General features: G+C 53.7%; 5 protein-coding genes across 5 annotated transcripts; 2 read left to right on the top strand and 3 right to left on the bottom strand.

Moving 5' to 3' along the window:
* Positions 1-88: 88 nt before the first annotated feature.
* Positions 89-641, bottom strand: GT037_008765 (uncharacterized protein; the record flags this gene model as incomplete). Its single annotated transcript, XM_038933812.1, has 2 exons — positions 89-423; positions 470-641. The coding sequence occupies 2 exons, from the start codon at positions 639-641 to the stop codon at positions 89-91; spliced, it is 507 nt and encodes a 168-aa protein (XP_038783777.1).
* A 1,078-nt stretch (positions 642-1,719) lies between these two features.
* On the top strand, positions 1,720-2,687 carry GT037_008764 (proteasome-domain-containing protein; the record flags this gene model as incomplete). Its single annotated transcript, XM_038933811.1, has 3 exons — positions 1,720-1,851; positions 1,907-2,269; positions 2,331-2,687. 3 exons carry the CDS (start codon positions 1,720-1,722, stop codon positions 2,685-2,687), a joined length of 852 nt encoding a protein of 283 aa, XP_038783776.1.
* A 680-nt stretch (positions 2,688-3,367) lies between these two features.
* Positions 3,368-8,115, bottom strand: GT037_008763 (uncharacterized protein; the record flags this gene model as incomplete). Its single annotated transcript, XM_038933810.1, has 2 exons — positions 3,368-6,447; positions 6,495-8,115. The coding sequence occupies 2 exons, from the start codon at positions 8,113-8,115 to the stop codon at positions 3,368-3,370; spliced, it is 4,701 nt and encodes a 1,566-aa protein (XP_038783775.1).
* A 730-nt stretch (positions 8,116-8,845) lies between these two features.
* Positions 8,846-9,551, top strand: GT037_008762 (rna-binding domain-containing protein; the record flags this gene model as incomplete). The annotated part of the gene is made up of 5 exons (XM_038933809.1): positions 8,846-8,982; positions 9,072-9,095; positions 9,147-9,203; positions 9,276-9,403; positions 9,451-9,551. The coding sequence occupies 5 exons, from the start codon at positions 8,846-8,848 to the stop codon at positions 9,549-9,551; spliced, it is 447 nt and encodes a 148-aa protein (XP_038783774.1).
* A 552-nt stretch (positions 9,552-10,103) lies between these two features.
* GT037_008761 (uncharacterized protein) lies at positions 10,104-11,228 on the bottom strand (the record flags this gene model as incomplete). The annotated part of the gene is made up of 1 exon (XM_038933808.1): positions 10,104-11,228. One exon carries the CDS (start codon positions 11,226-11,228, stop codon positions 10,104-10,106), a length of 1,125 nt encoding a protein of 374 aa, XP_038783773.1.
* Positions 11,229-11,581: the final 353 nt, after the last annotated feature.

Below are 11,581 nucleotides of genomic sequence, written 5' to 3'. Positions count from 1 at the left end.
CTTCTCCTCCTCATCCACCTCCCACCTCCACTTGCACTACTTCCCACGGTACTACTTATGCAATCCCAGTCCCACGGGGTATGTTTACCTAGGACTTCGTAACCGGCAACTCTGCGTAAGGCACCTCGCGTTCGCTCTTGTTGGACGCTGCGGAGAGCGGCGCGGGTGCTTTCTCGGACTGTTGTTGTACTTGTTGTCGGCTCAACGATTTGGGTATGGTAGGTGGGTTGACGAGGGCGAGGGCGAGAAGCTGGCGGGCAACGAGATGGCTCGCGGGTTGGTGGTGGGGGACAAGGGGCTGAAATAGTGCGTTGTCTGCCTGGGCCTCGAAGGCGAACTTCTGTAATGTCGGACATACTAAGGTCGTGGTGGTGATGATGGCCGTGAATTGGATGCATGTGCAGTGGGTGCAAATGCGGATGTCTGTGGTGATGGTTCAGGTGTGCGTCAAAGTGCGCGTGATGGTGTCCGCCCTTTTCATCCACCTCGAGGGTTATGTTAGGCACCTTGACGCGAACGTCGCTGAAACGCGGCGATGCTGGACTACGATGGACGCGAACGAGTTCCTCCACACATGAAGAGTCTGTAGAAGGGCGATGTTGCTTTCCCCCTTTGGCTGGTGTTAGGGTAAACCAGCACATGTCTGCTGCGTGTCGAGGATATATCGACACCAGAATCGATGCGCGTGGGCAAGGGGTGAAGTGCTGTCGGCGGGGCAAGACGATGGTAACCAGTATAAGAAAAGGCTGGCGTGTAGCTTGAAGGCGGTCTCGGGGGCTGGTAGTACGAATAAGGTGTTGTGTTGTATCGGGGCATTCAGAAGACTTGAAAGAAGACAAGACAATGGAAACAGGCGGTACTTTAACCTACGACTGACACACAATAGACATATGATCAGATCCTTTCTTACTTTTTCTTAACGAGGCGTCCTTGTATGTATATAACACCGCCCTCAAAGATCATTCGTTACCATCATGCACGCAGCGCCGGACTTGCACGCGGGCCGCACATCTGCAAGTAGTGAAGGGAACAAATGAGACAGTGGGTAAGAACGGTGCCTGCATGATTGTTGATGGTGCCTGCATATAGGCAATGCAAACATGTGTTCAAGTCGGCTGGGCGAGTGACGGAGGCTGATGAGGGTGGGAGATGAGCGCGTGGGTGGTCGCGATGTCTTGCCTGACCTCAAGTCTCAACGGGCGGCATGTGACGCTTGAGCCCCAACGCCCGTTGGTGCCTTGGTTGATGAGAGGACTTGCACTACTGGATGACGTATGTAAGAATGCAACATGGTCGCGCAGAAACTCTTCCTACTGTGTCTCCCTTCTCTTTGTCTTTGAAAAAAAAAAAGTCGGTGCTATTGCGATAGTCAACGACGTTGCGCGACGAACGCGCAGTGCTCATCACGGCTGCTACTGTGCAAGTGGCGGTGTCTGCGAAGTCAATAGCGAAGAGAGAAGGGTGTGATAGAGGCCAGAGCAACTAATGTGGCTCTTTTGCTCTACTAAAGCCTAGGCGCAAAGGCGGTTGAAAGAGCAGCAATGTGTGGTGTAGTAGACAGTAAGGCAACAGCTAGGACGCGGCTATGTCTTGGCATTACCGACAACGCCGGAGCTTGGAGCTCACATCACCACTCCAAACAACCAAACCACCCCACCGCGACCACTCGATCACGTCTCCAATACCCTCTGATCTCCGCCAGTACACATCACCGCAACCATGGATTCATTAGTGTCGCAGTATAGCCGACCGGCGTACACAGAGGAAGGCCCGTCAGAGGAAGAGCAGTTGCAGCTCTACAGCGGCACCCCAGAGCTGTCCCTCAAGTTTGCCCTACCACCGGTCGCCCAGGTACGCTCTATCATGCCTCTACAATAGAGAGCGCGACGTACTAACAACAACACAGTCAGCATCATGGCTCCGCGCAATGACGGACGACTACTCCAACCCCAACTGCCCCATCAAGATTGCCCACGGTACCACAACCCTCGCCTTCCGCTTCAAGGGTGGCATCATCGTAGCCACCGATTCGCGTGCAACAGCTGGAAACTGGATAGCCAGTCAGACGGTCAAGAAGGTCATCGAGATCAACAACTGCTTGCTAGGAACCATGGCTGGTGGCGCTGCTGACTGCCAATACTGGCTCGCATACCTAGGCATGCAATGTCGCCTCCACGAACTCCGACACAAGCGCCGTATCTCCGTCGCTGCAGCTTCCAAGATCCTAGCCAATCTTGTCTACTCATACAAGGGCATGGGTCTAAGTATGGTACGTCTCTCCCGTTCCTCGTCAACCCATCTACTTTGCTGAACTAACACTCTACCCTCAGGGAACCATGTGCGCTGGCGTAACCCCACAAGAAGGCCCCGCCCTCTACTACATCGACAGCGACGGAACCCGTCTAGCCGGCAACCTCTTCTGTGTCGGCTCCGGTCAGACATTCGCATACGGTGTGCTTGACGCACAGTACAAGTACGATCTTGAGGACGACGAGGCGCTCGAGCTTGGCCGAAGGAGTATTCTCGCTGCTACCCACAGGGATGCGTACTCTGGTGGTTTCATCAACCTGTACCACGTCAAGGAGGATGGTTGGGTCAAGCACGGCTTCAACGACACGAATCCCATCTTCTGGGAGACGAAGCTCAAGAAGGGCGAGTTCTCCAATGTTACTAGTGCGTTGGAGTAGGCGACTACAAAGTCACAGGAGGGCCTGAAAGTCACCCAATAGTAGCGCTGGGCGAATTCAGGCAGATGGCAGCTCATGATTGCTGCAGTGTAGCATTGAAACAATATTACGACGAGACATGTCCAATGAAATGACGGAACACAAGAAGAATATACCCAAAATGCATACACTGTGACATTTCCTATTAGAGTGGTAGCGCAGATTACTACGTATTACCTCGAGCATACATGTGGGCACATGACTATGTCATCTACTAACATCAAACTTCTTTGGGTCGACTTCGTTTGAACATGTTTCCATTTCCATGATAGGTCGATTAGTTCCAATCATCTATGATACCATACATGCATCCCACCTGCCGCTAACAATAAGAAAGCACAGTCCACGCTGGCTGACAAACGCCTCCTTCCCCTCCTTGTGACTGGAAAAGAAAAAGAAAAAGAAAAAGAAAGGTTGCAATATACACTATCCCAGTGTCAAGTAGTTGGGGTATAAGCAAAGACGCCGCGCAAATCCATTCATCCCGTTACAGAGATATGTTGTAAACGCCGGTGTCCCAAATCAATGCAGAACAAGGAAAGTCGAAACTGTGAAAACTCAAAGAACGAGAGGAAAGGAAAGATAAAAAGGAGAGAAAGGCCTTTGGTGATAGTGGCATGCAAGACAAAGAGACGGAAAGGTCAACGACTTCGTCTTCTTAACCCCAAATCCTCTTGCTGCAGTTGCTTGATGAGATCGAAGCTCGCTTGATCAAGATTTGGGTCAATCATGTTGAGCATGTTGCTCATGTCCATACCTCCATTCATGCCCACGCTGATGCCCATGCCCGTACCCATGCTTATACCATGTTCGAGCTTGATCCCACCAGTCCCGTTGTCTCGCCGCTTGCTAGGCGTTGATTTAGGCGTCTTGCTGTTGCGACCAGCGCGCGAGGGCGTGTGGCTAGGTTTGCGGCCTGACGACTGTTGTGTACGAGCTTTGTATGAGCTGTTGAGCGTGGGTGTGATGGGTGGGGGAGGGAAATCAGAGTTTGTGGTAAAGTTGTTGTAGTTGTTTGTAGCGGGGGAGGTTATGTAGGGACTGTAGGTACGGTGGTTACTGTTGTTGGTGTTTATTGGAGGAGATGCTGCGGAGACGTGTCTGGGCGAGACTGGTGATGATGGGTGGCGGACGGCGTGATTTTCTGGTCCAGGCTTCGAGACGTAACCGTTTGTATGCGTCTGTGAGGTATCGTTGTGAGGCGGCGGACCCGGTGTGAGCGGCTCTACGCTGGGACCGTGTACTCCTCCGTTGTGTCCTGTGAGCTCCATTCCGTCCATAAGCATCGGGTCGATCGGCTGATACTCGACTGATGACATGACGGTATCGCCATTCGTGTGATACGAGTTGGCCATATCCACATGATTGTAGTCGCCATTGGTATACGCTTGGAGGGCAGGGTCGACAGGCGCGAGATCATCATTTTCGGGGCTTTGGTCCAACGCTTGCTGGGCGGAGTAGGCCATCTCCTGGAGAAACGACGAACCACTGCTAAATTGATTTGGCAGTGAATGTCGTGTGTGTATGTCTCCATGCAGATATTCGTCATCGTATGAAGACTCGTGTCTCATCCGTTTCGCTCTTGACTCTGTGTCTTCGTCACTGACCCTTCGTTTCTTTGACGCAGAACCACGTGGAATGGGAATCTCGTTGGCCTTGACAGGATCAACGTTGCCGTATTCGTCATGTATGCAGCGACGCTTGCTCTTCCTACAATCAGCACACGCCTTGACTCTGCCGGATTTGAGGGCATAAGGGTCGCCGTTCACGTCAGCCATGATTGGACCGCCGTTCACTGGCCCGTTAGCGGCATTGGATAAACTATCTGCCACGGAGTGATCACTAAGCCGACGTTTGACAGATATGCCATATGACCCAGAAAGGTCGATGGTGTGCATGCCCGGCTTCGATGTGTCGATCAGCTCATCTTTGTGTTTGCATCTGATTCGGCGTTTCCTACACGCATCGCATGCAACACGTTTCGGGCCAAGCTGAGATGTTTTCGGTGTCGTAATGTGCGGGTTACTTGCCGATGGTCGCAGAAAACCAGTCAGTGGACCGGAAGTGACAGATACCATATCGAAGTGGTTGTAATTCTCCACCTCTACTGGGGGTGAAGGCTCAGGGATGACGTCAGAGGCCTTAATACGAGCCGAAGACCTCTCTGCCGTTGCTCGTAAGGCTTCATGGAGTGTCTCGCGCTCCAGCCTCTTCACTTGAGCAGCACTCAGCTTCTTTTCGGTGGTCTCCATTACTTCGGGCAGGACAGCATCGGAGAAAGCCCAAGATGGTATAGTCTCATTCCCACGCTTCCATGCAATCCACATCGCAAAGCGTCGCGCTAGCACGAGCGGCTCGCCATGGCCCTTAGGGATCGATTTATTGACAGCACTTCGGGTTTTTTGTGGCACATCAATCTTTCCCTCGGTGATTAGGACTGTTCTCCAAATGTAGTTCAGCAGATCGCTCAGCCCTTCCAGTTCGTGCTTGGAGTAGTATCGTTTGTTGTAGTTTTGTGCGCCAAGGTGTGAGTTGTGACCAAACTTTTCCGGCTCGCAGTAGATAGGTGTCGACCGCTTAAACTGCTCGCCGCTTTGTAGGAGCTCTTGGACCGGACCGGGAATAGGGTCCTCTTCCAGATATTTGATGGCGGTCAACCACATTATCTTCTGGAAAAAGGGATATCGGAACTGAGTAGCTACCTTGGTGTTCTTCTCGATCTCCAAGATCTTTATCTGCATACCGTAATGTATGCGTGTAAGGAAGTTGCCTCCAATGACGAGGCTGTCCTCAGGAGTCCAGACCGCGTGGATCCAACCGGAAGGAATCAACATGGTGTCTCCAGGATACAGATCCACTCGGTAACATTCTTTGACTTGTTTGCCAAGCCAGTCGTGCCCTTGATTCGGTGAGAGACACCATTCTTCGTACTTTTTGAGGTTTTGCTTTGTTGGTGGGATAAAGAAGAAGACCTTCTTTCCTTTCACGATGTGGTAGTACACGGATGAACCACCAAAGTCGATGTGGAAATCGGTGAAGCAGTCCGCAACAGACATCAGACAGTAAAACTGCACTGGTGGCGGCGCAGACTTGTCATCCTCTCGCCACACGGCGTCCTGTAGATCCATGTCTCGAACAGCCTTGGGTCGTCTGATTAGCTTTCCCAGCTTACTTCGAGATACCTCCAAACTGATGACGTTCCGCACAGGCTTTTCTCCTTGTTGCTCGTAGTAGTCTGCCCACTTTCCCATAGTCCACTTCTTGCCTTCGCCTTCTTGTGCTTTGACATCAATTACGGGGACAGGTTCATTTGGACCGTACAGTTCCGCTACACGGCGAACGGTCAGACCCTTAGGTATGACCATGTCAAGGCTGTCCTGACCGTCATCGGCGACTGTCTCGTACTCGTATTGCAGTTTTGGCCCATCTGCCTGCCCATCGATGCCTTCCATAGTAACAGCCTCCTCTGTTGTCGCCGGCGGAGTGTTCATGTCGCCAGGGATGACAATGGGCTCCTTGAATCCATTCATCTTCTCGAGAAAGTCACCAGTGATGAGTTGCGCCGGCATGCGCGCAAACGTCTCCGGCGTGAACTCGATGTCGCCATTCTTGAAAGCTGCGATGTAGTGATGTTCCGGATTGTCGTCAGATGTTTTGAGAACACCCTCGTTTAGACCGGCGTAGTCAACAGTTGTGTGGGCTCTGACGGATTTACGAACCTCTGGACCATGTTAGAACTATAAGCCCAATGTGCGTCGGTAGACCTACTCGTTGTTTCACCAAACTTGGGTCTACACGGTTCGCAGTAGAATTTGTTTACCTCCCGTACCTCCCGTTCGCTGTTGAAACCAGCGCAAGGGTAGTGATACCATTCTTTGCAGCCATCGCAGCCGATCCATTGCTCGCCGTCGCCGATTTTGATGGGTGATTCGGACGATTTGCAGTGGGCGCATATGAGTTCTGGTTCGACCGGAGCAGGTGCGAGCTGAGCGACTGCATCAACAGGAGTTGGGACGGCTGTCTGAGGACCGAGAGGTAGCGATTTGGCACGCGAGTAGTTCGATAGAGGCGGGCCGTCTGGCAGTGCTGGCGCCGACGTCGAGAAGGAATGGCGACGGGCTTGTGAGGGCGAGGTTTGTGCTGGTTCAGCCTGAGATACGGTAGGCACAGAGCCGTCCGCTGCGACGGTAGCAGACTGATCGGCAGGCAGACTCAGTGGCGACTGGAGTTGGTCTGGGGCTCCAGAAGTACTTGTAGACGTCGCGTTCTTCGGTTTGGGCGTCGACTTCTTCCGTTTGCTACTTGCTGAGGGTGTGCTACGAGATGCGCGCCCTTTCCCTTTGGGCAAGCCCTGGCCCTTTTTTGCCTTTGGCTCTTCTGCAGGAACAGCATCTTGCATCTCGACCTCAGGCTGTGTAACCACGATGAGAGCTTCGTCAGGCGGTGTATGTGTTTGCGCAGCCAAGGTGGTCTGGGCCATATCGGAGGGTGCCTCTAAAGGGTGTTTCATGTCGACGGGTGCCTGCGTAGGCTGGCTGTAGTGGTTCGGCGGCGGCGGCGGTGGCGCGACGTAAGGATTTGCAGGCTCTTGCTTGTGATTTATTTGGTGTGGAGGTTGTTCAGCCGGCGCTGTTTGTGGAATGGTCAACCGCTTTGCTGTCGAGGGCGGGGAATGCGCAGTTTGTGTGGAAACTTTGAAGAAGTCCAGCAACAGCTGAGCTTCAACAAGGCGGTCGTCTGGTACGCTACTGTTTTGGTGCATGCGACTGCCGCCATCTGCCATCTGCTCGACGTTGTAGGACCAGCCCGGGTTATGACTCGTAGCAGGTCTCGATTGAGACTGCCCATAGTGAGGAGACCCATAGACTTCGGAGCGCGCTCTCTTCGCAGGCCGCTCGTCGAAAGGATATGAAGCGTCTCTGGGCAGAGCGTGTGCTGGGGCGCGTTCGCCGGTTGGGTAAGGGCCGGTCGTGGGCGAGGCGGCCGAGAATGAAGCATGGCGCGAATAGCCAACATATTGCGGAATGGCATGCTGGCGTGTCACAGCGGCATCCGCAAGGGCCTCAATGGGCGATGCCTGCGCCAGAGAATACTGCGGCGGAGGAGGTGCGGAGCGCGCCGAGTGCCCACACGTCACCGCCGGCGATGGGTGGTCCGCAGACGCGCGCGCGCCTTCTCCGAGAGCAGATGCATTTTTCAGAGCGTCATTGATATGCCTTGTGCTTGATAGCGACGCGGTTGGGATATTCGCAATGCCGGCGGGGTGCGCTGTCGAGGGCTCTGTCGGCGACAGGATGGGCGACAGCGGCTCGTAGACGGGCGGCGGAGGGGTAGGGGCCCGCGCCGAAGCTCGTCTGTACTGCTCCTTGAAGGATGAGATTCGTCTCATGGTGGTTGTGTGTGCGGAGGTGGGTGGGCTAGGGCCTCGGAGGTGCGAGGTACTCGTCGGTTTGGCGTCTCAGACAGATGCGCGGCTATGGAGCAGCGGCACTAAAAGCTGAGAGACGGACGAAGGAGCAGTCGGGCATGGGCATGTCCTGCTTCGAGGCGACGGTTGGCGCGGTCGAGGGTGAACGAGTGTAGGGGGTGGTTTGGTAGGAGAACGATGGTGGTGGAGAAGTCGGCGGGGATTGTATTGGGAATGTTGCGACCGGACACCCAGGCAATCGCTGAACCAGAGACTCGGCCACGCCAGCGCCGGCAACACACGCAGAGCGCCGTATGTGGAGAGGGCAAGATGCGGCGGCTCGACACGCAGCTCTAAGCGCATGTGTCTGTAGTGTGCGAATGGTTGGATGGCTGTGGGAGCTCTCCGAGTCGACCAGCCGCTTCATTCATTCGCTGCAAGTCCGCGTCTCCGATTCGAGCGCTCAATTATTTGGCACCAGCTGCTACAGCTGCGCAGCTGCATTGTCTTAGGCCTTGTGCGACCGCTACTACGTCTCCTCCATCGTCATCTATGCAGCTTCTTCATGAGCAGACAGTGTCGCTCTTGCAGTGCATCCACAGCACCATCTCGGCGTTGCATGAGTCGCTCCTTCTTCCCGATCATATGCGTTCGCCACGTGATGCGGCCTTGCCAACGCTCGGACGTGCACGCCATCCATGATTGATCCCGCATGTTCACCAACTCAACTTCCCACTACAACCTCCCCACCACCCGCCCAAGCCTACACACCCAGCAGCCGCCCTTTACCGTCCATCTCAGTCGCCAAAGTATGAGTCGAGGAGGAAAATTGGCACCGGAAGTCAACCGGTATGTCCGCCTTCTCCGCATCGCGTGCCAATCGCAAGGCTGGTGCGACCAACTCACACGACATCTGCGCTAACATGTCATTTCTACAGAGCTCTCTTCGTAAAGAACCTGAGGTCAGTCGGAGCTGGAGCCATCTAATTTGCCATGCGCTGACCCTTCTGCAGCTTCAACGTCACCCCAGAGGAACTCTTCGACCTCTTTGGCAAGTTCGGCCCCGTGCGGTACGTCGTCTTCCTTGTGCGCTGGCGCATCTTGCCCGCTACCGTCGCTCCAGGTCACTAACTCCAGCACAGCCAGATCCGCCAGGGAATCGCCAACAACACCAAGGGCACAGCCTTCGTCGTCTATGAAGATGTAATGGACGCAAAGTCGGCTTGCGACAAGCTGAACGGCTTCAACTTCCAGAACAGATACCTCGTCGGTAAGTAGCAGGCGCGTCTTCGAGACAGCAACCACTGACAGTCGCAGTATTATATCACCAGCCAGATAAGATGCTCAAGGCCGCAAATGATCTCGCCGAGCGCCAAGAGAACTTAGAAAAGCTCAAAAAACAACACGGTATTGATTAGGGGTGCGAGAGGCCTCAGGAACAGGTGACATCGCGCGAGCGAAGTAAAGACAAGACTCCTGTGGGCCTCAAGACCGATAGCGTAATCTCTAGACGCTCTTCGAGCCGCGGCGGCGATACGCGCACCTCGACGACCAATTCGATTTTAGCGGAAAAGACCGGCGATCCTTCTCCGACGACTACAACTACTGCATGTCGCAGCTGCGACTGGCGTACTGTCAAGCAATCGTTGAAGGGTTTATTCAAGTCGGCACACGGCGTTAAGAGGTCATGACACGTTCACGAACCATGACGGATTGCTGCATTTTCTTGGAGTGGGATCTTTACTTAGGATAGCCGGTAAAGCATAGGGCTATATCAGATTGCAACAGGCCAGGCTCCTTCTACATCGGACAGTCGGTACGAGTCCGACTGGGAATCAAGGAATTCTTGTTCCAGCATTTGCATTAGATACAGTGATTCTACTAACATATTGAATATGCAAAGGTGACAACTTGACGGCCGTCGCACCTTCCGCTTTCGGTTGCCATTTACAAAATCAACACAGCCACCGCTACGGAACTAATACAGCGATTTGGCCGAGCTCATGGTTTGCGCCAACCCAGTCGAATCCCTTTTCGAAATCACCAAGTCCAAACTCAGTCACGGCATCGTGACCCCTCTGTTTTCCAAGCTTCAACACTCCCGCTTCAGCCATCTTGATAATTTCTTTCACATCCTGTCCCCAGTACATGGCATGACCATGAACTGTAATACTCTTGTACACCAACTCCATCATCGATATCTCGACATGCTTCATGGCGCCACCACCAAAGCCCATGATGCATACTCTTCCATACTGCTTGAGTGCACCGAAAGCTGCTCGAACATGCGTGCTTCCCTCAGCTCCTGTGGGCGTCATCTCAAGGACAGCATCCACGGGGCCATACTGCTGCAGAGCTTTGATATCCGTGTCGACGTCGTTCGTCCGTGTGATCCTTGAGACGAGTTGAGGATGCGCAGACACTAAACGTTCAAGCGCGCGCTCATTTCGTCCTGTCGCTAAGACAGTAGCACCCATCGCAACTGCCACACCCACAGCCGCACCCGAGAAGATCCCCGTAGCAGGCGTGACAATGATCCTCTCCCCAGCCGTCAGCCCAATGCCCTTGAGTCCACTGTATGCAACAACGTCCACGGATAACTGCACCAGTTCGGGAATCGTATATCCCAACTCTTTACAAAGCCGGTTCTCATTCAGCGCCCAAGTCACTTCCAAAGGCGCTTTCGCATACTCGGAAAACGTGGCATACCGCCAATTCTCAGCAAAAAGCTTCTTTGATCCCTCACTTGCGCCTTCCATTGCGCCCCAGAAGATCCACGTATCTGGATCGTCGCGAGCGCGGATGAATGGCTCCAGTAGAACGAGCTGGCCGATGGGTAGTGATGTTGTGTCCGGTCCTATAGCAGCGACTCTGCCTACGGCTCGGCCACCGGGAGTCATAGGCACGGGGTAAGTGAAACCGGCTTCTCCAGCCAGGATACCTGGAGTCTGATGTTGAAGGAGGTTGGCGAGAATCTTGACGACGACAGAACCGGGTCCAGGTTCGGGGGTTGAAACCTCCTTGAGGACGAGAGGACCGTTCTTGGTCTCTTGAAAGAGGGCCTTCATGGTCGGGGGAATGGGAGCAGAAGACATGCTGGGATATAGGTAAGGGTGGGGACTTTTGATGGTCTGAAAGGTTTGAGTGAAGAAAGGGTTTGAGGTTGATGTCTTTTCTACAGTTTCTCCATTCTTTCTGGTTGTGCGCAACTATACTTATACTTCTTCGACACTACATATGACCCTTCTACTATGGCCATCCAATACGTCCCGTTCTAGCCTACCGATCTCTTTCCTGCTTAGCGACACGCCGCCCCCTCTCGGAGTTTACAAATATCAGCTGCTCGAGAGACTTTGGTACAGGATATGGAGTTTGCGACGCAAAATGCGAATACATACTTAGGCATGTCATTGTCGCTCACCTCGCTGTACAGCCAATCAGAATGGCA

This window comes from Alternaria burnsii (assembly GCF_013036055.1).
Source record: "Alternaria burnsii strain CBS107.38 chromosome Unknown 744, whole genome shotgun sequence".
Classification (NCBI taxonomy): domain Eukaryota; kingdom Fungi; phylum Ascomycota; class Dothideomycetes; order Pleosporales; family Pleosporaceae; genus Alternaria; species Alternaria burnsii.
The sequence above is the reverse complement of the archived record's forward strand: the minus strand, read 5'-3'. Positions and strand labels throughout refer to the sequence as shown.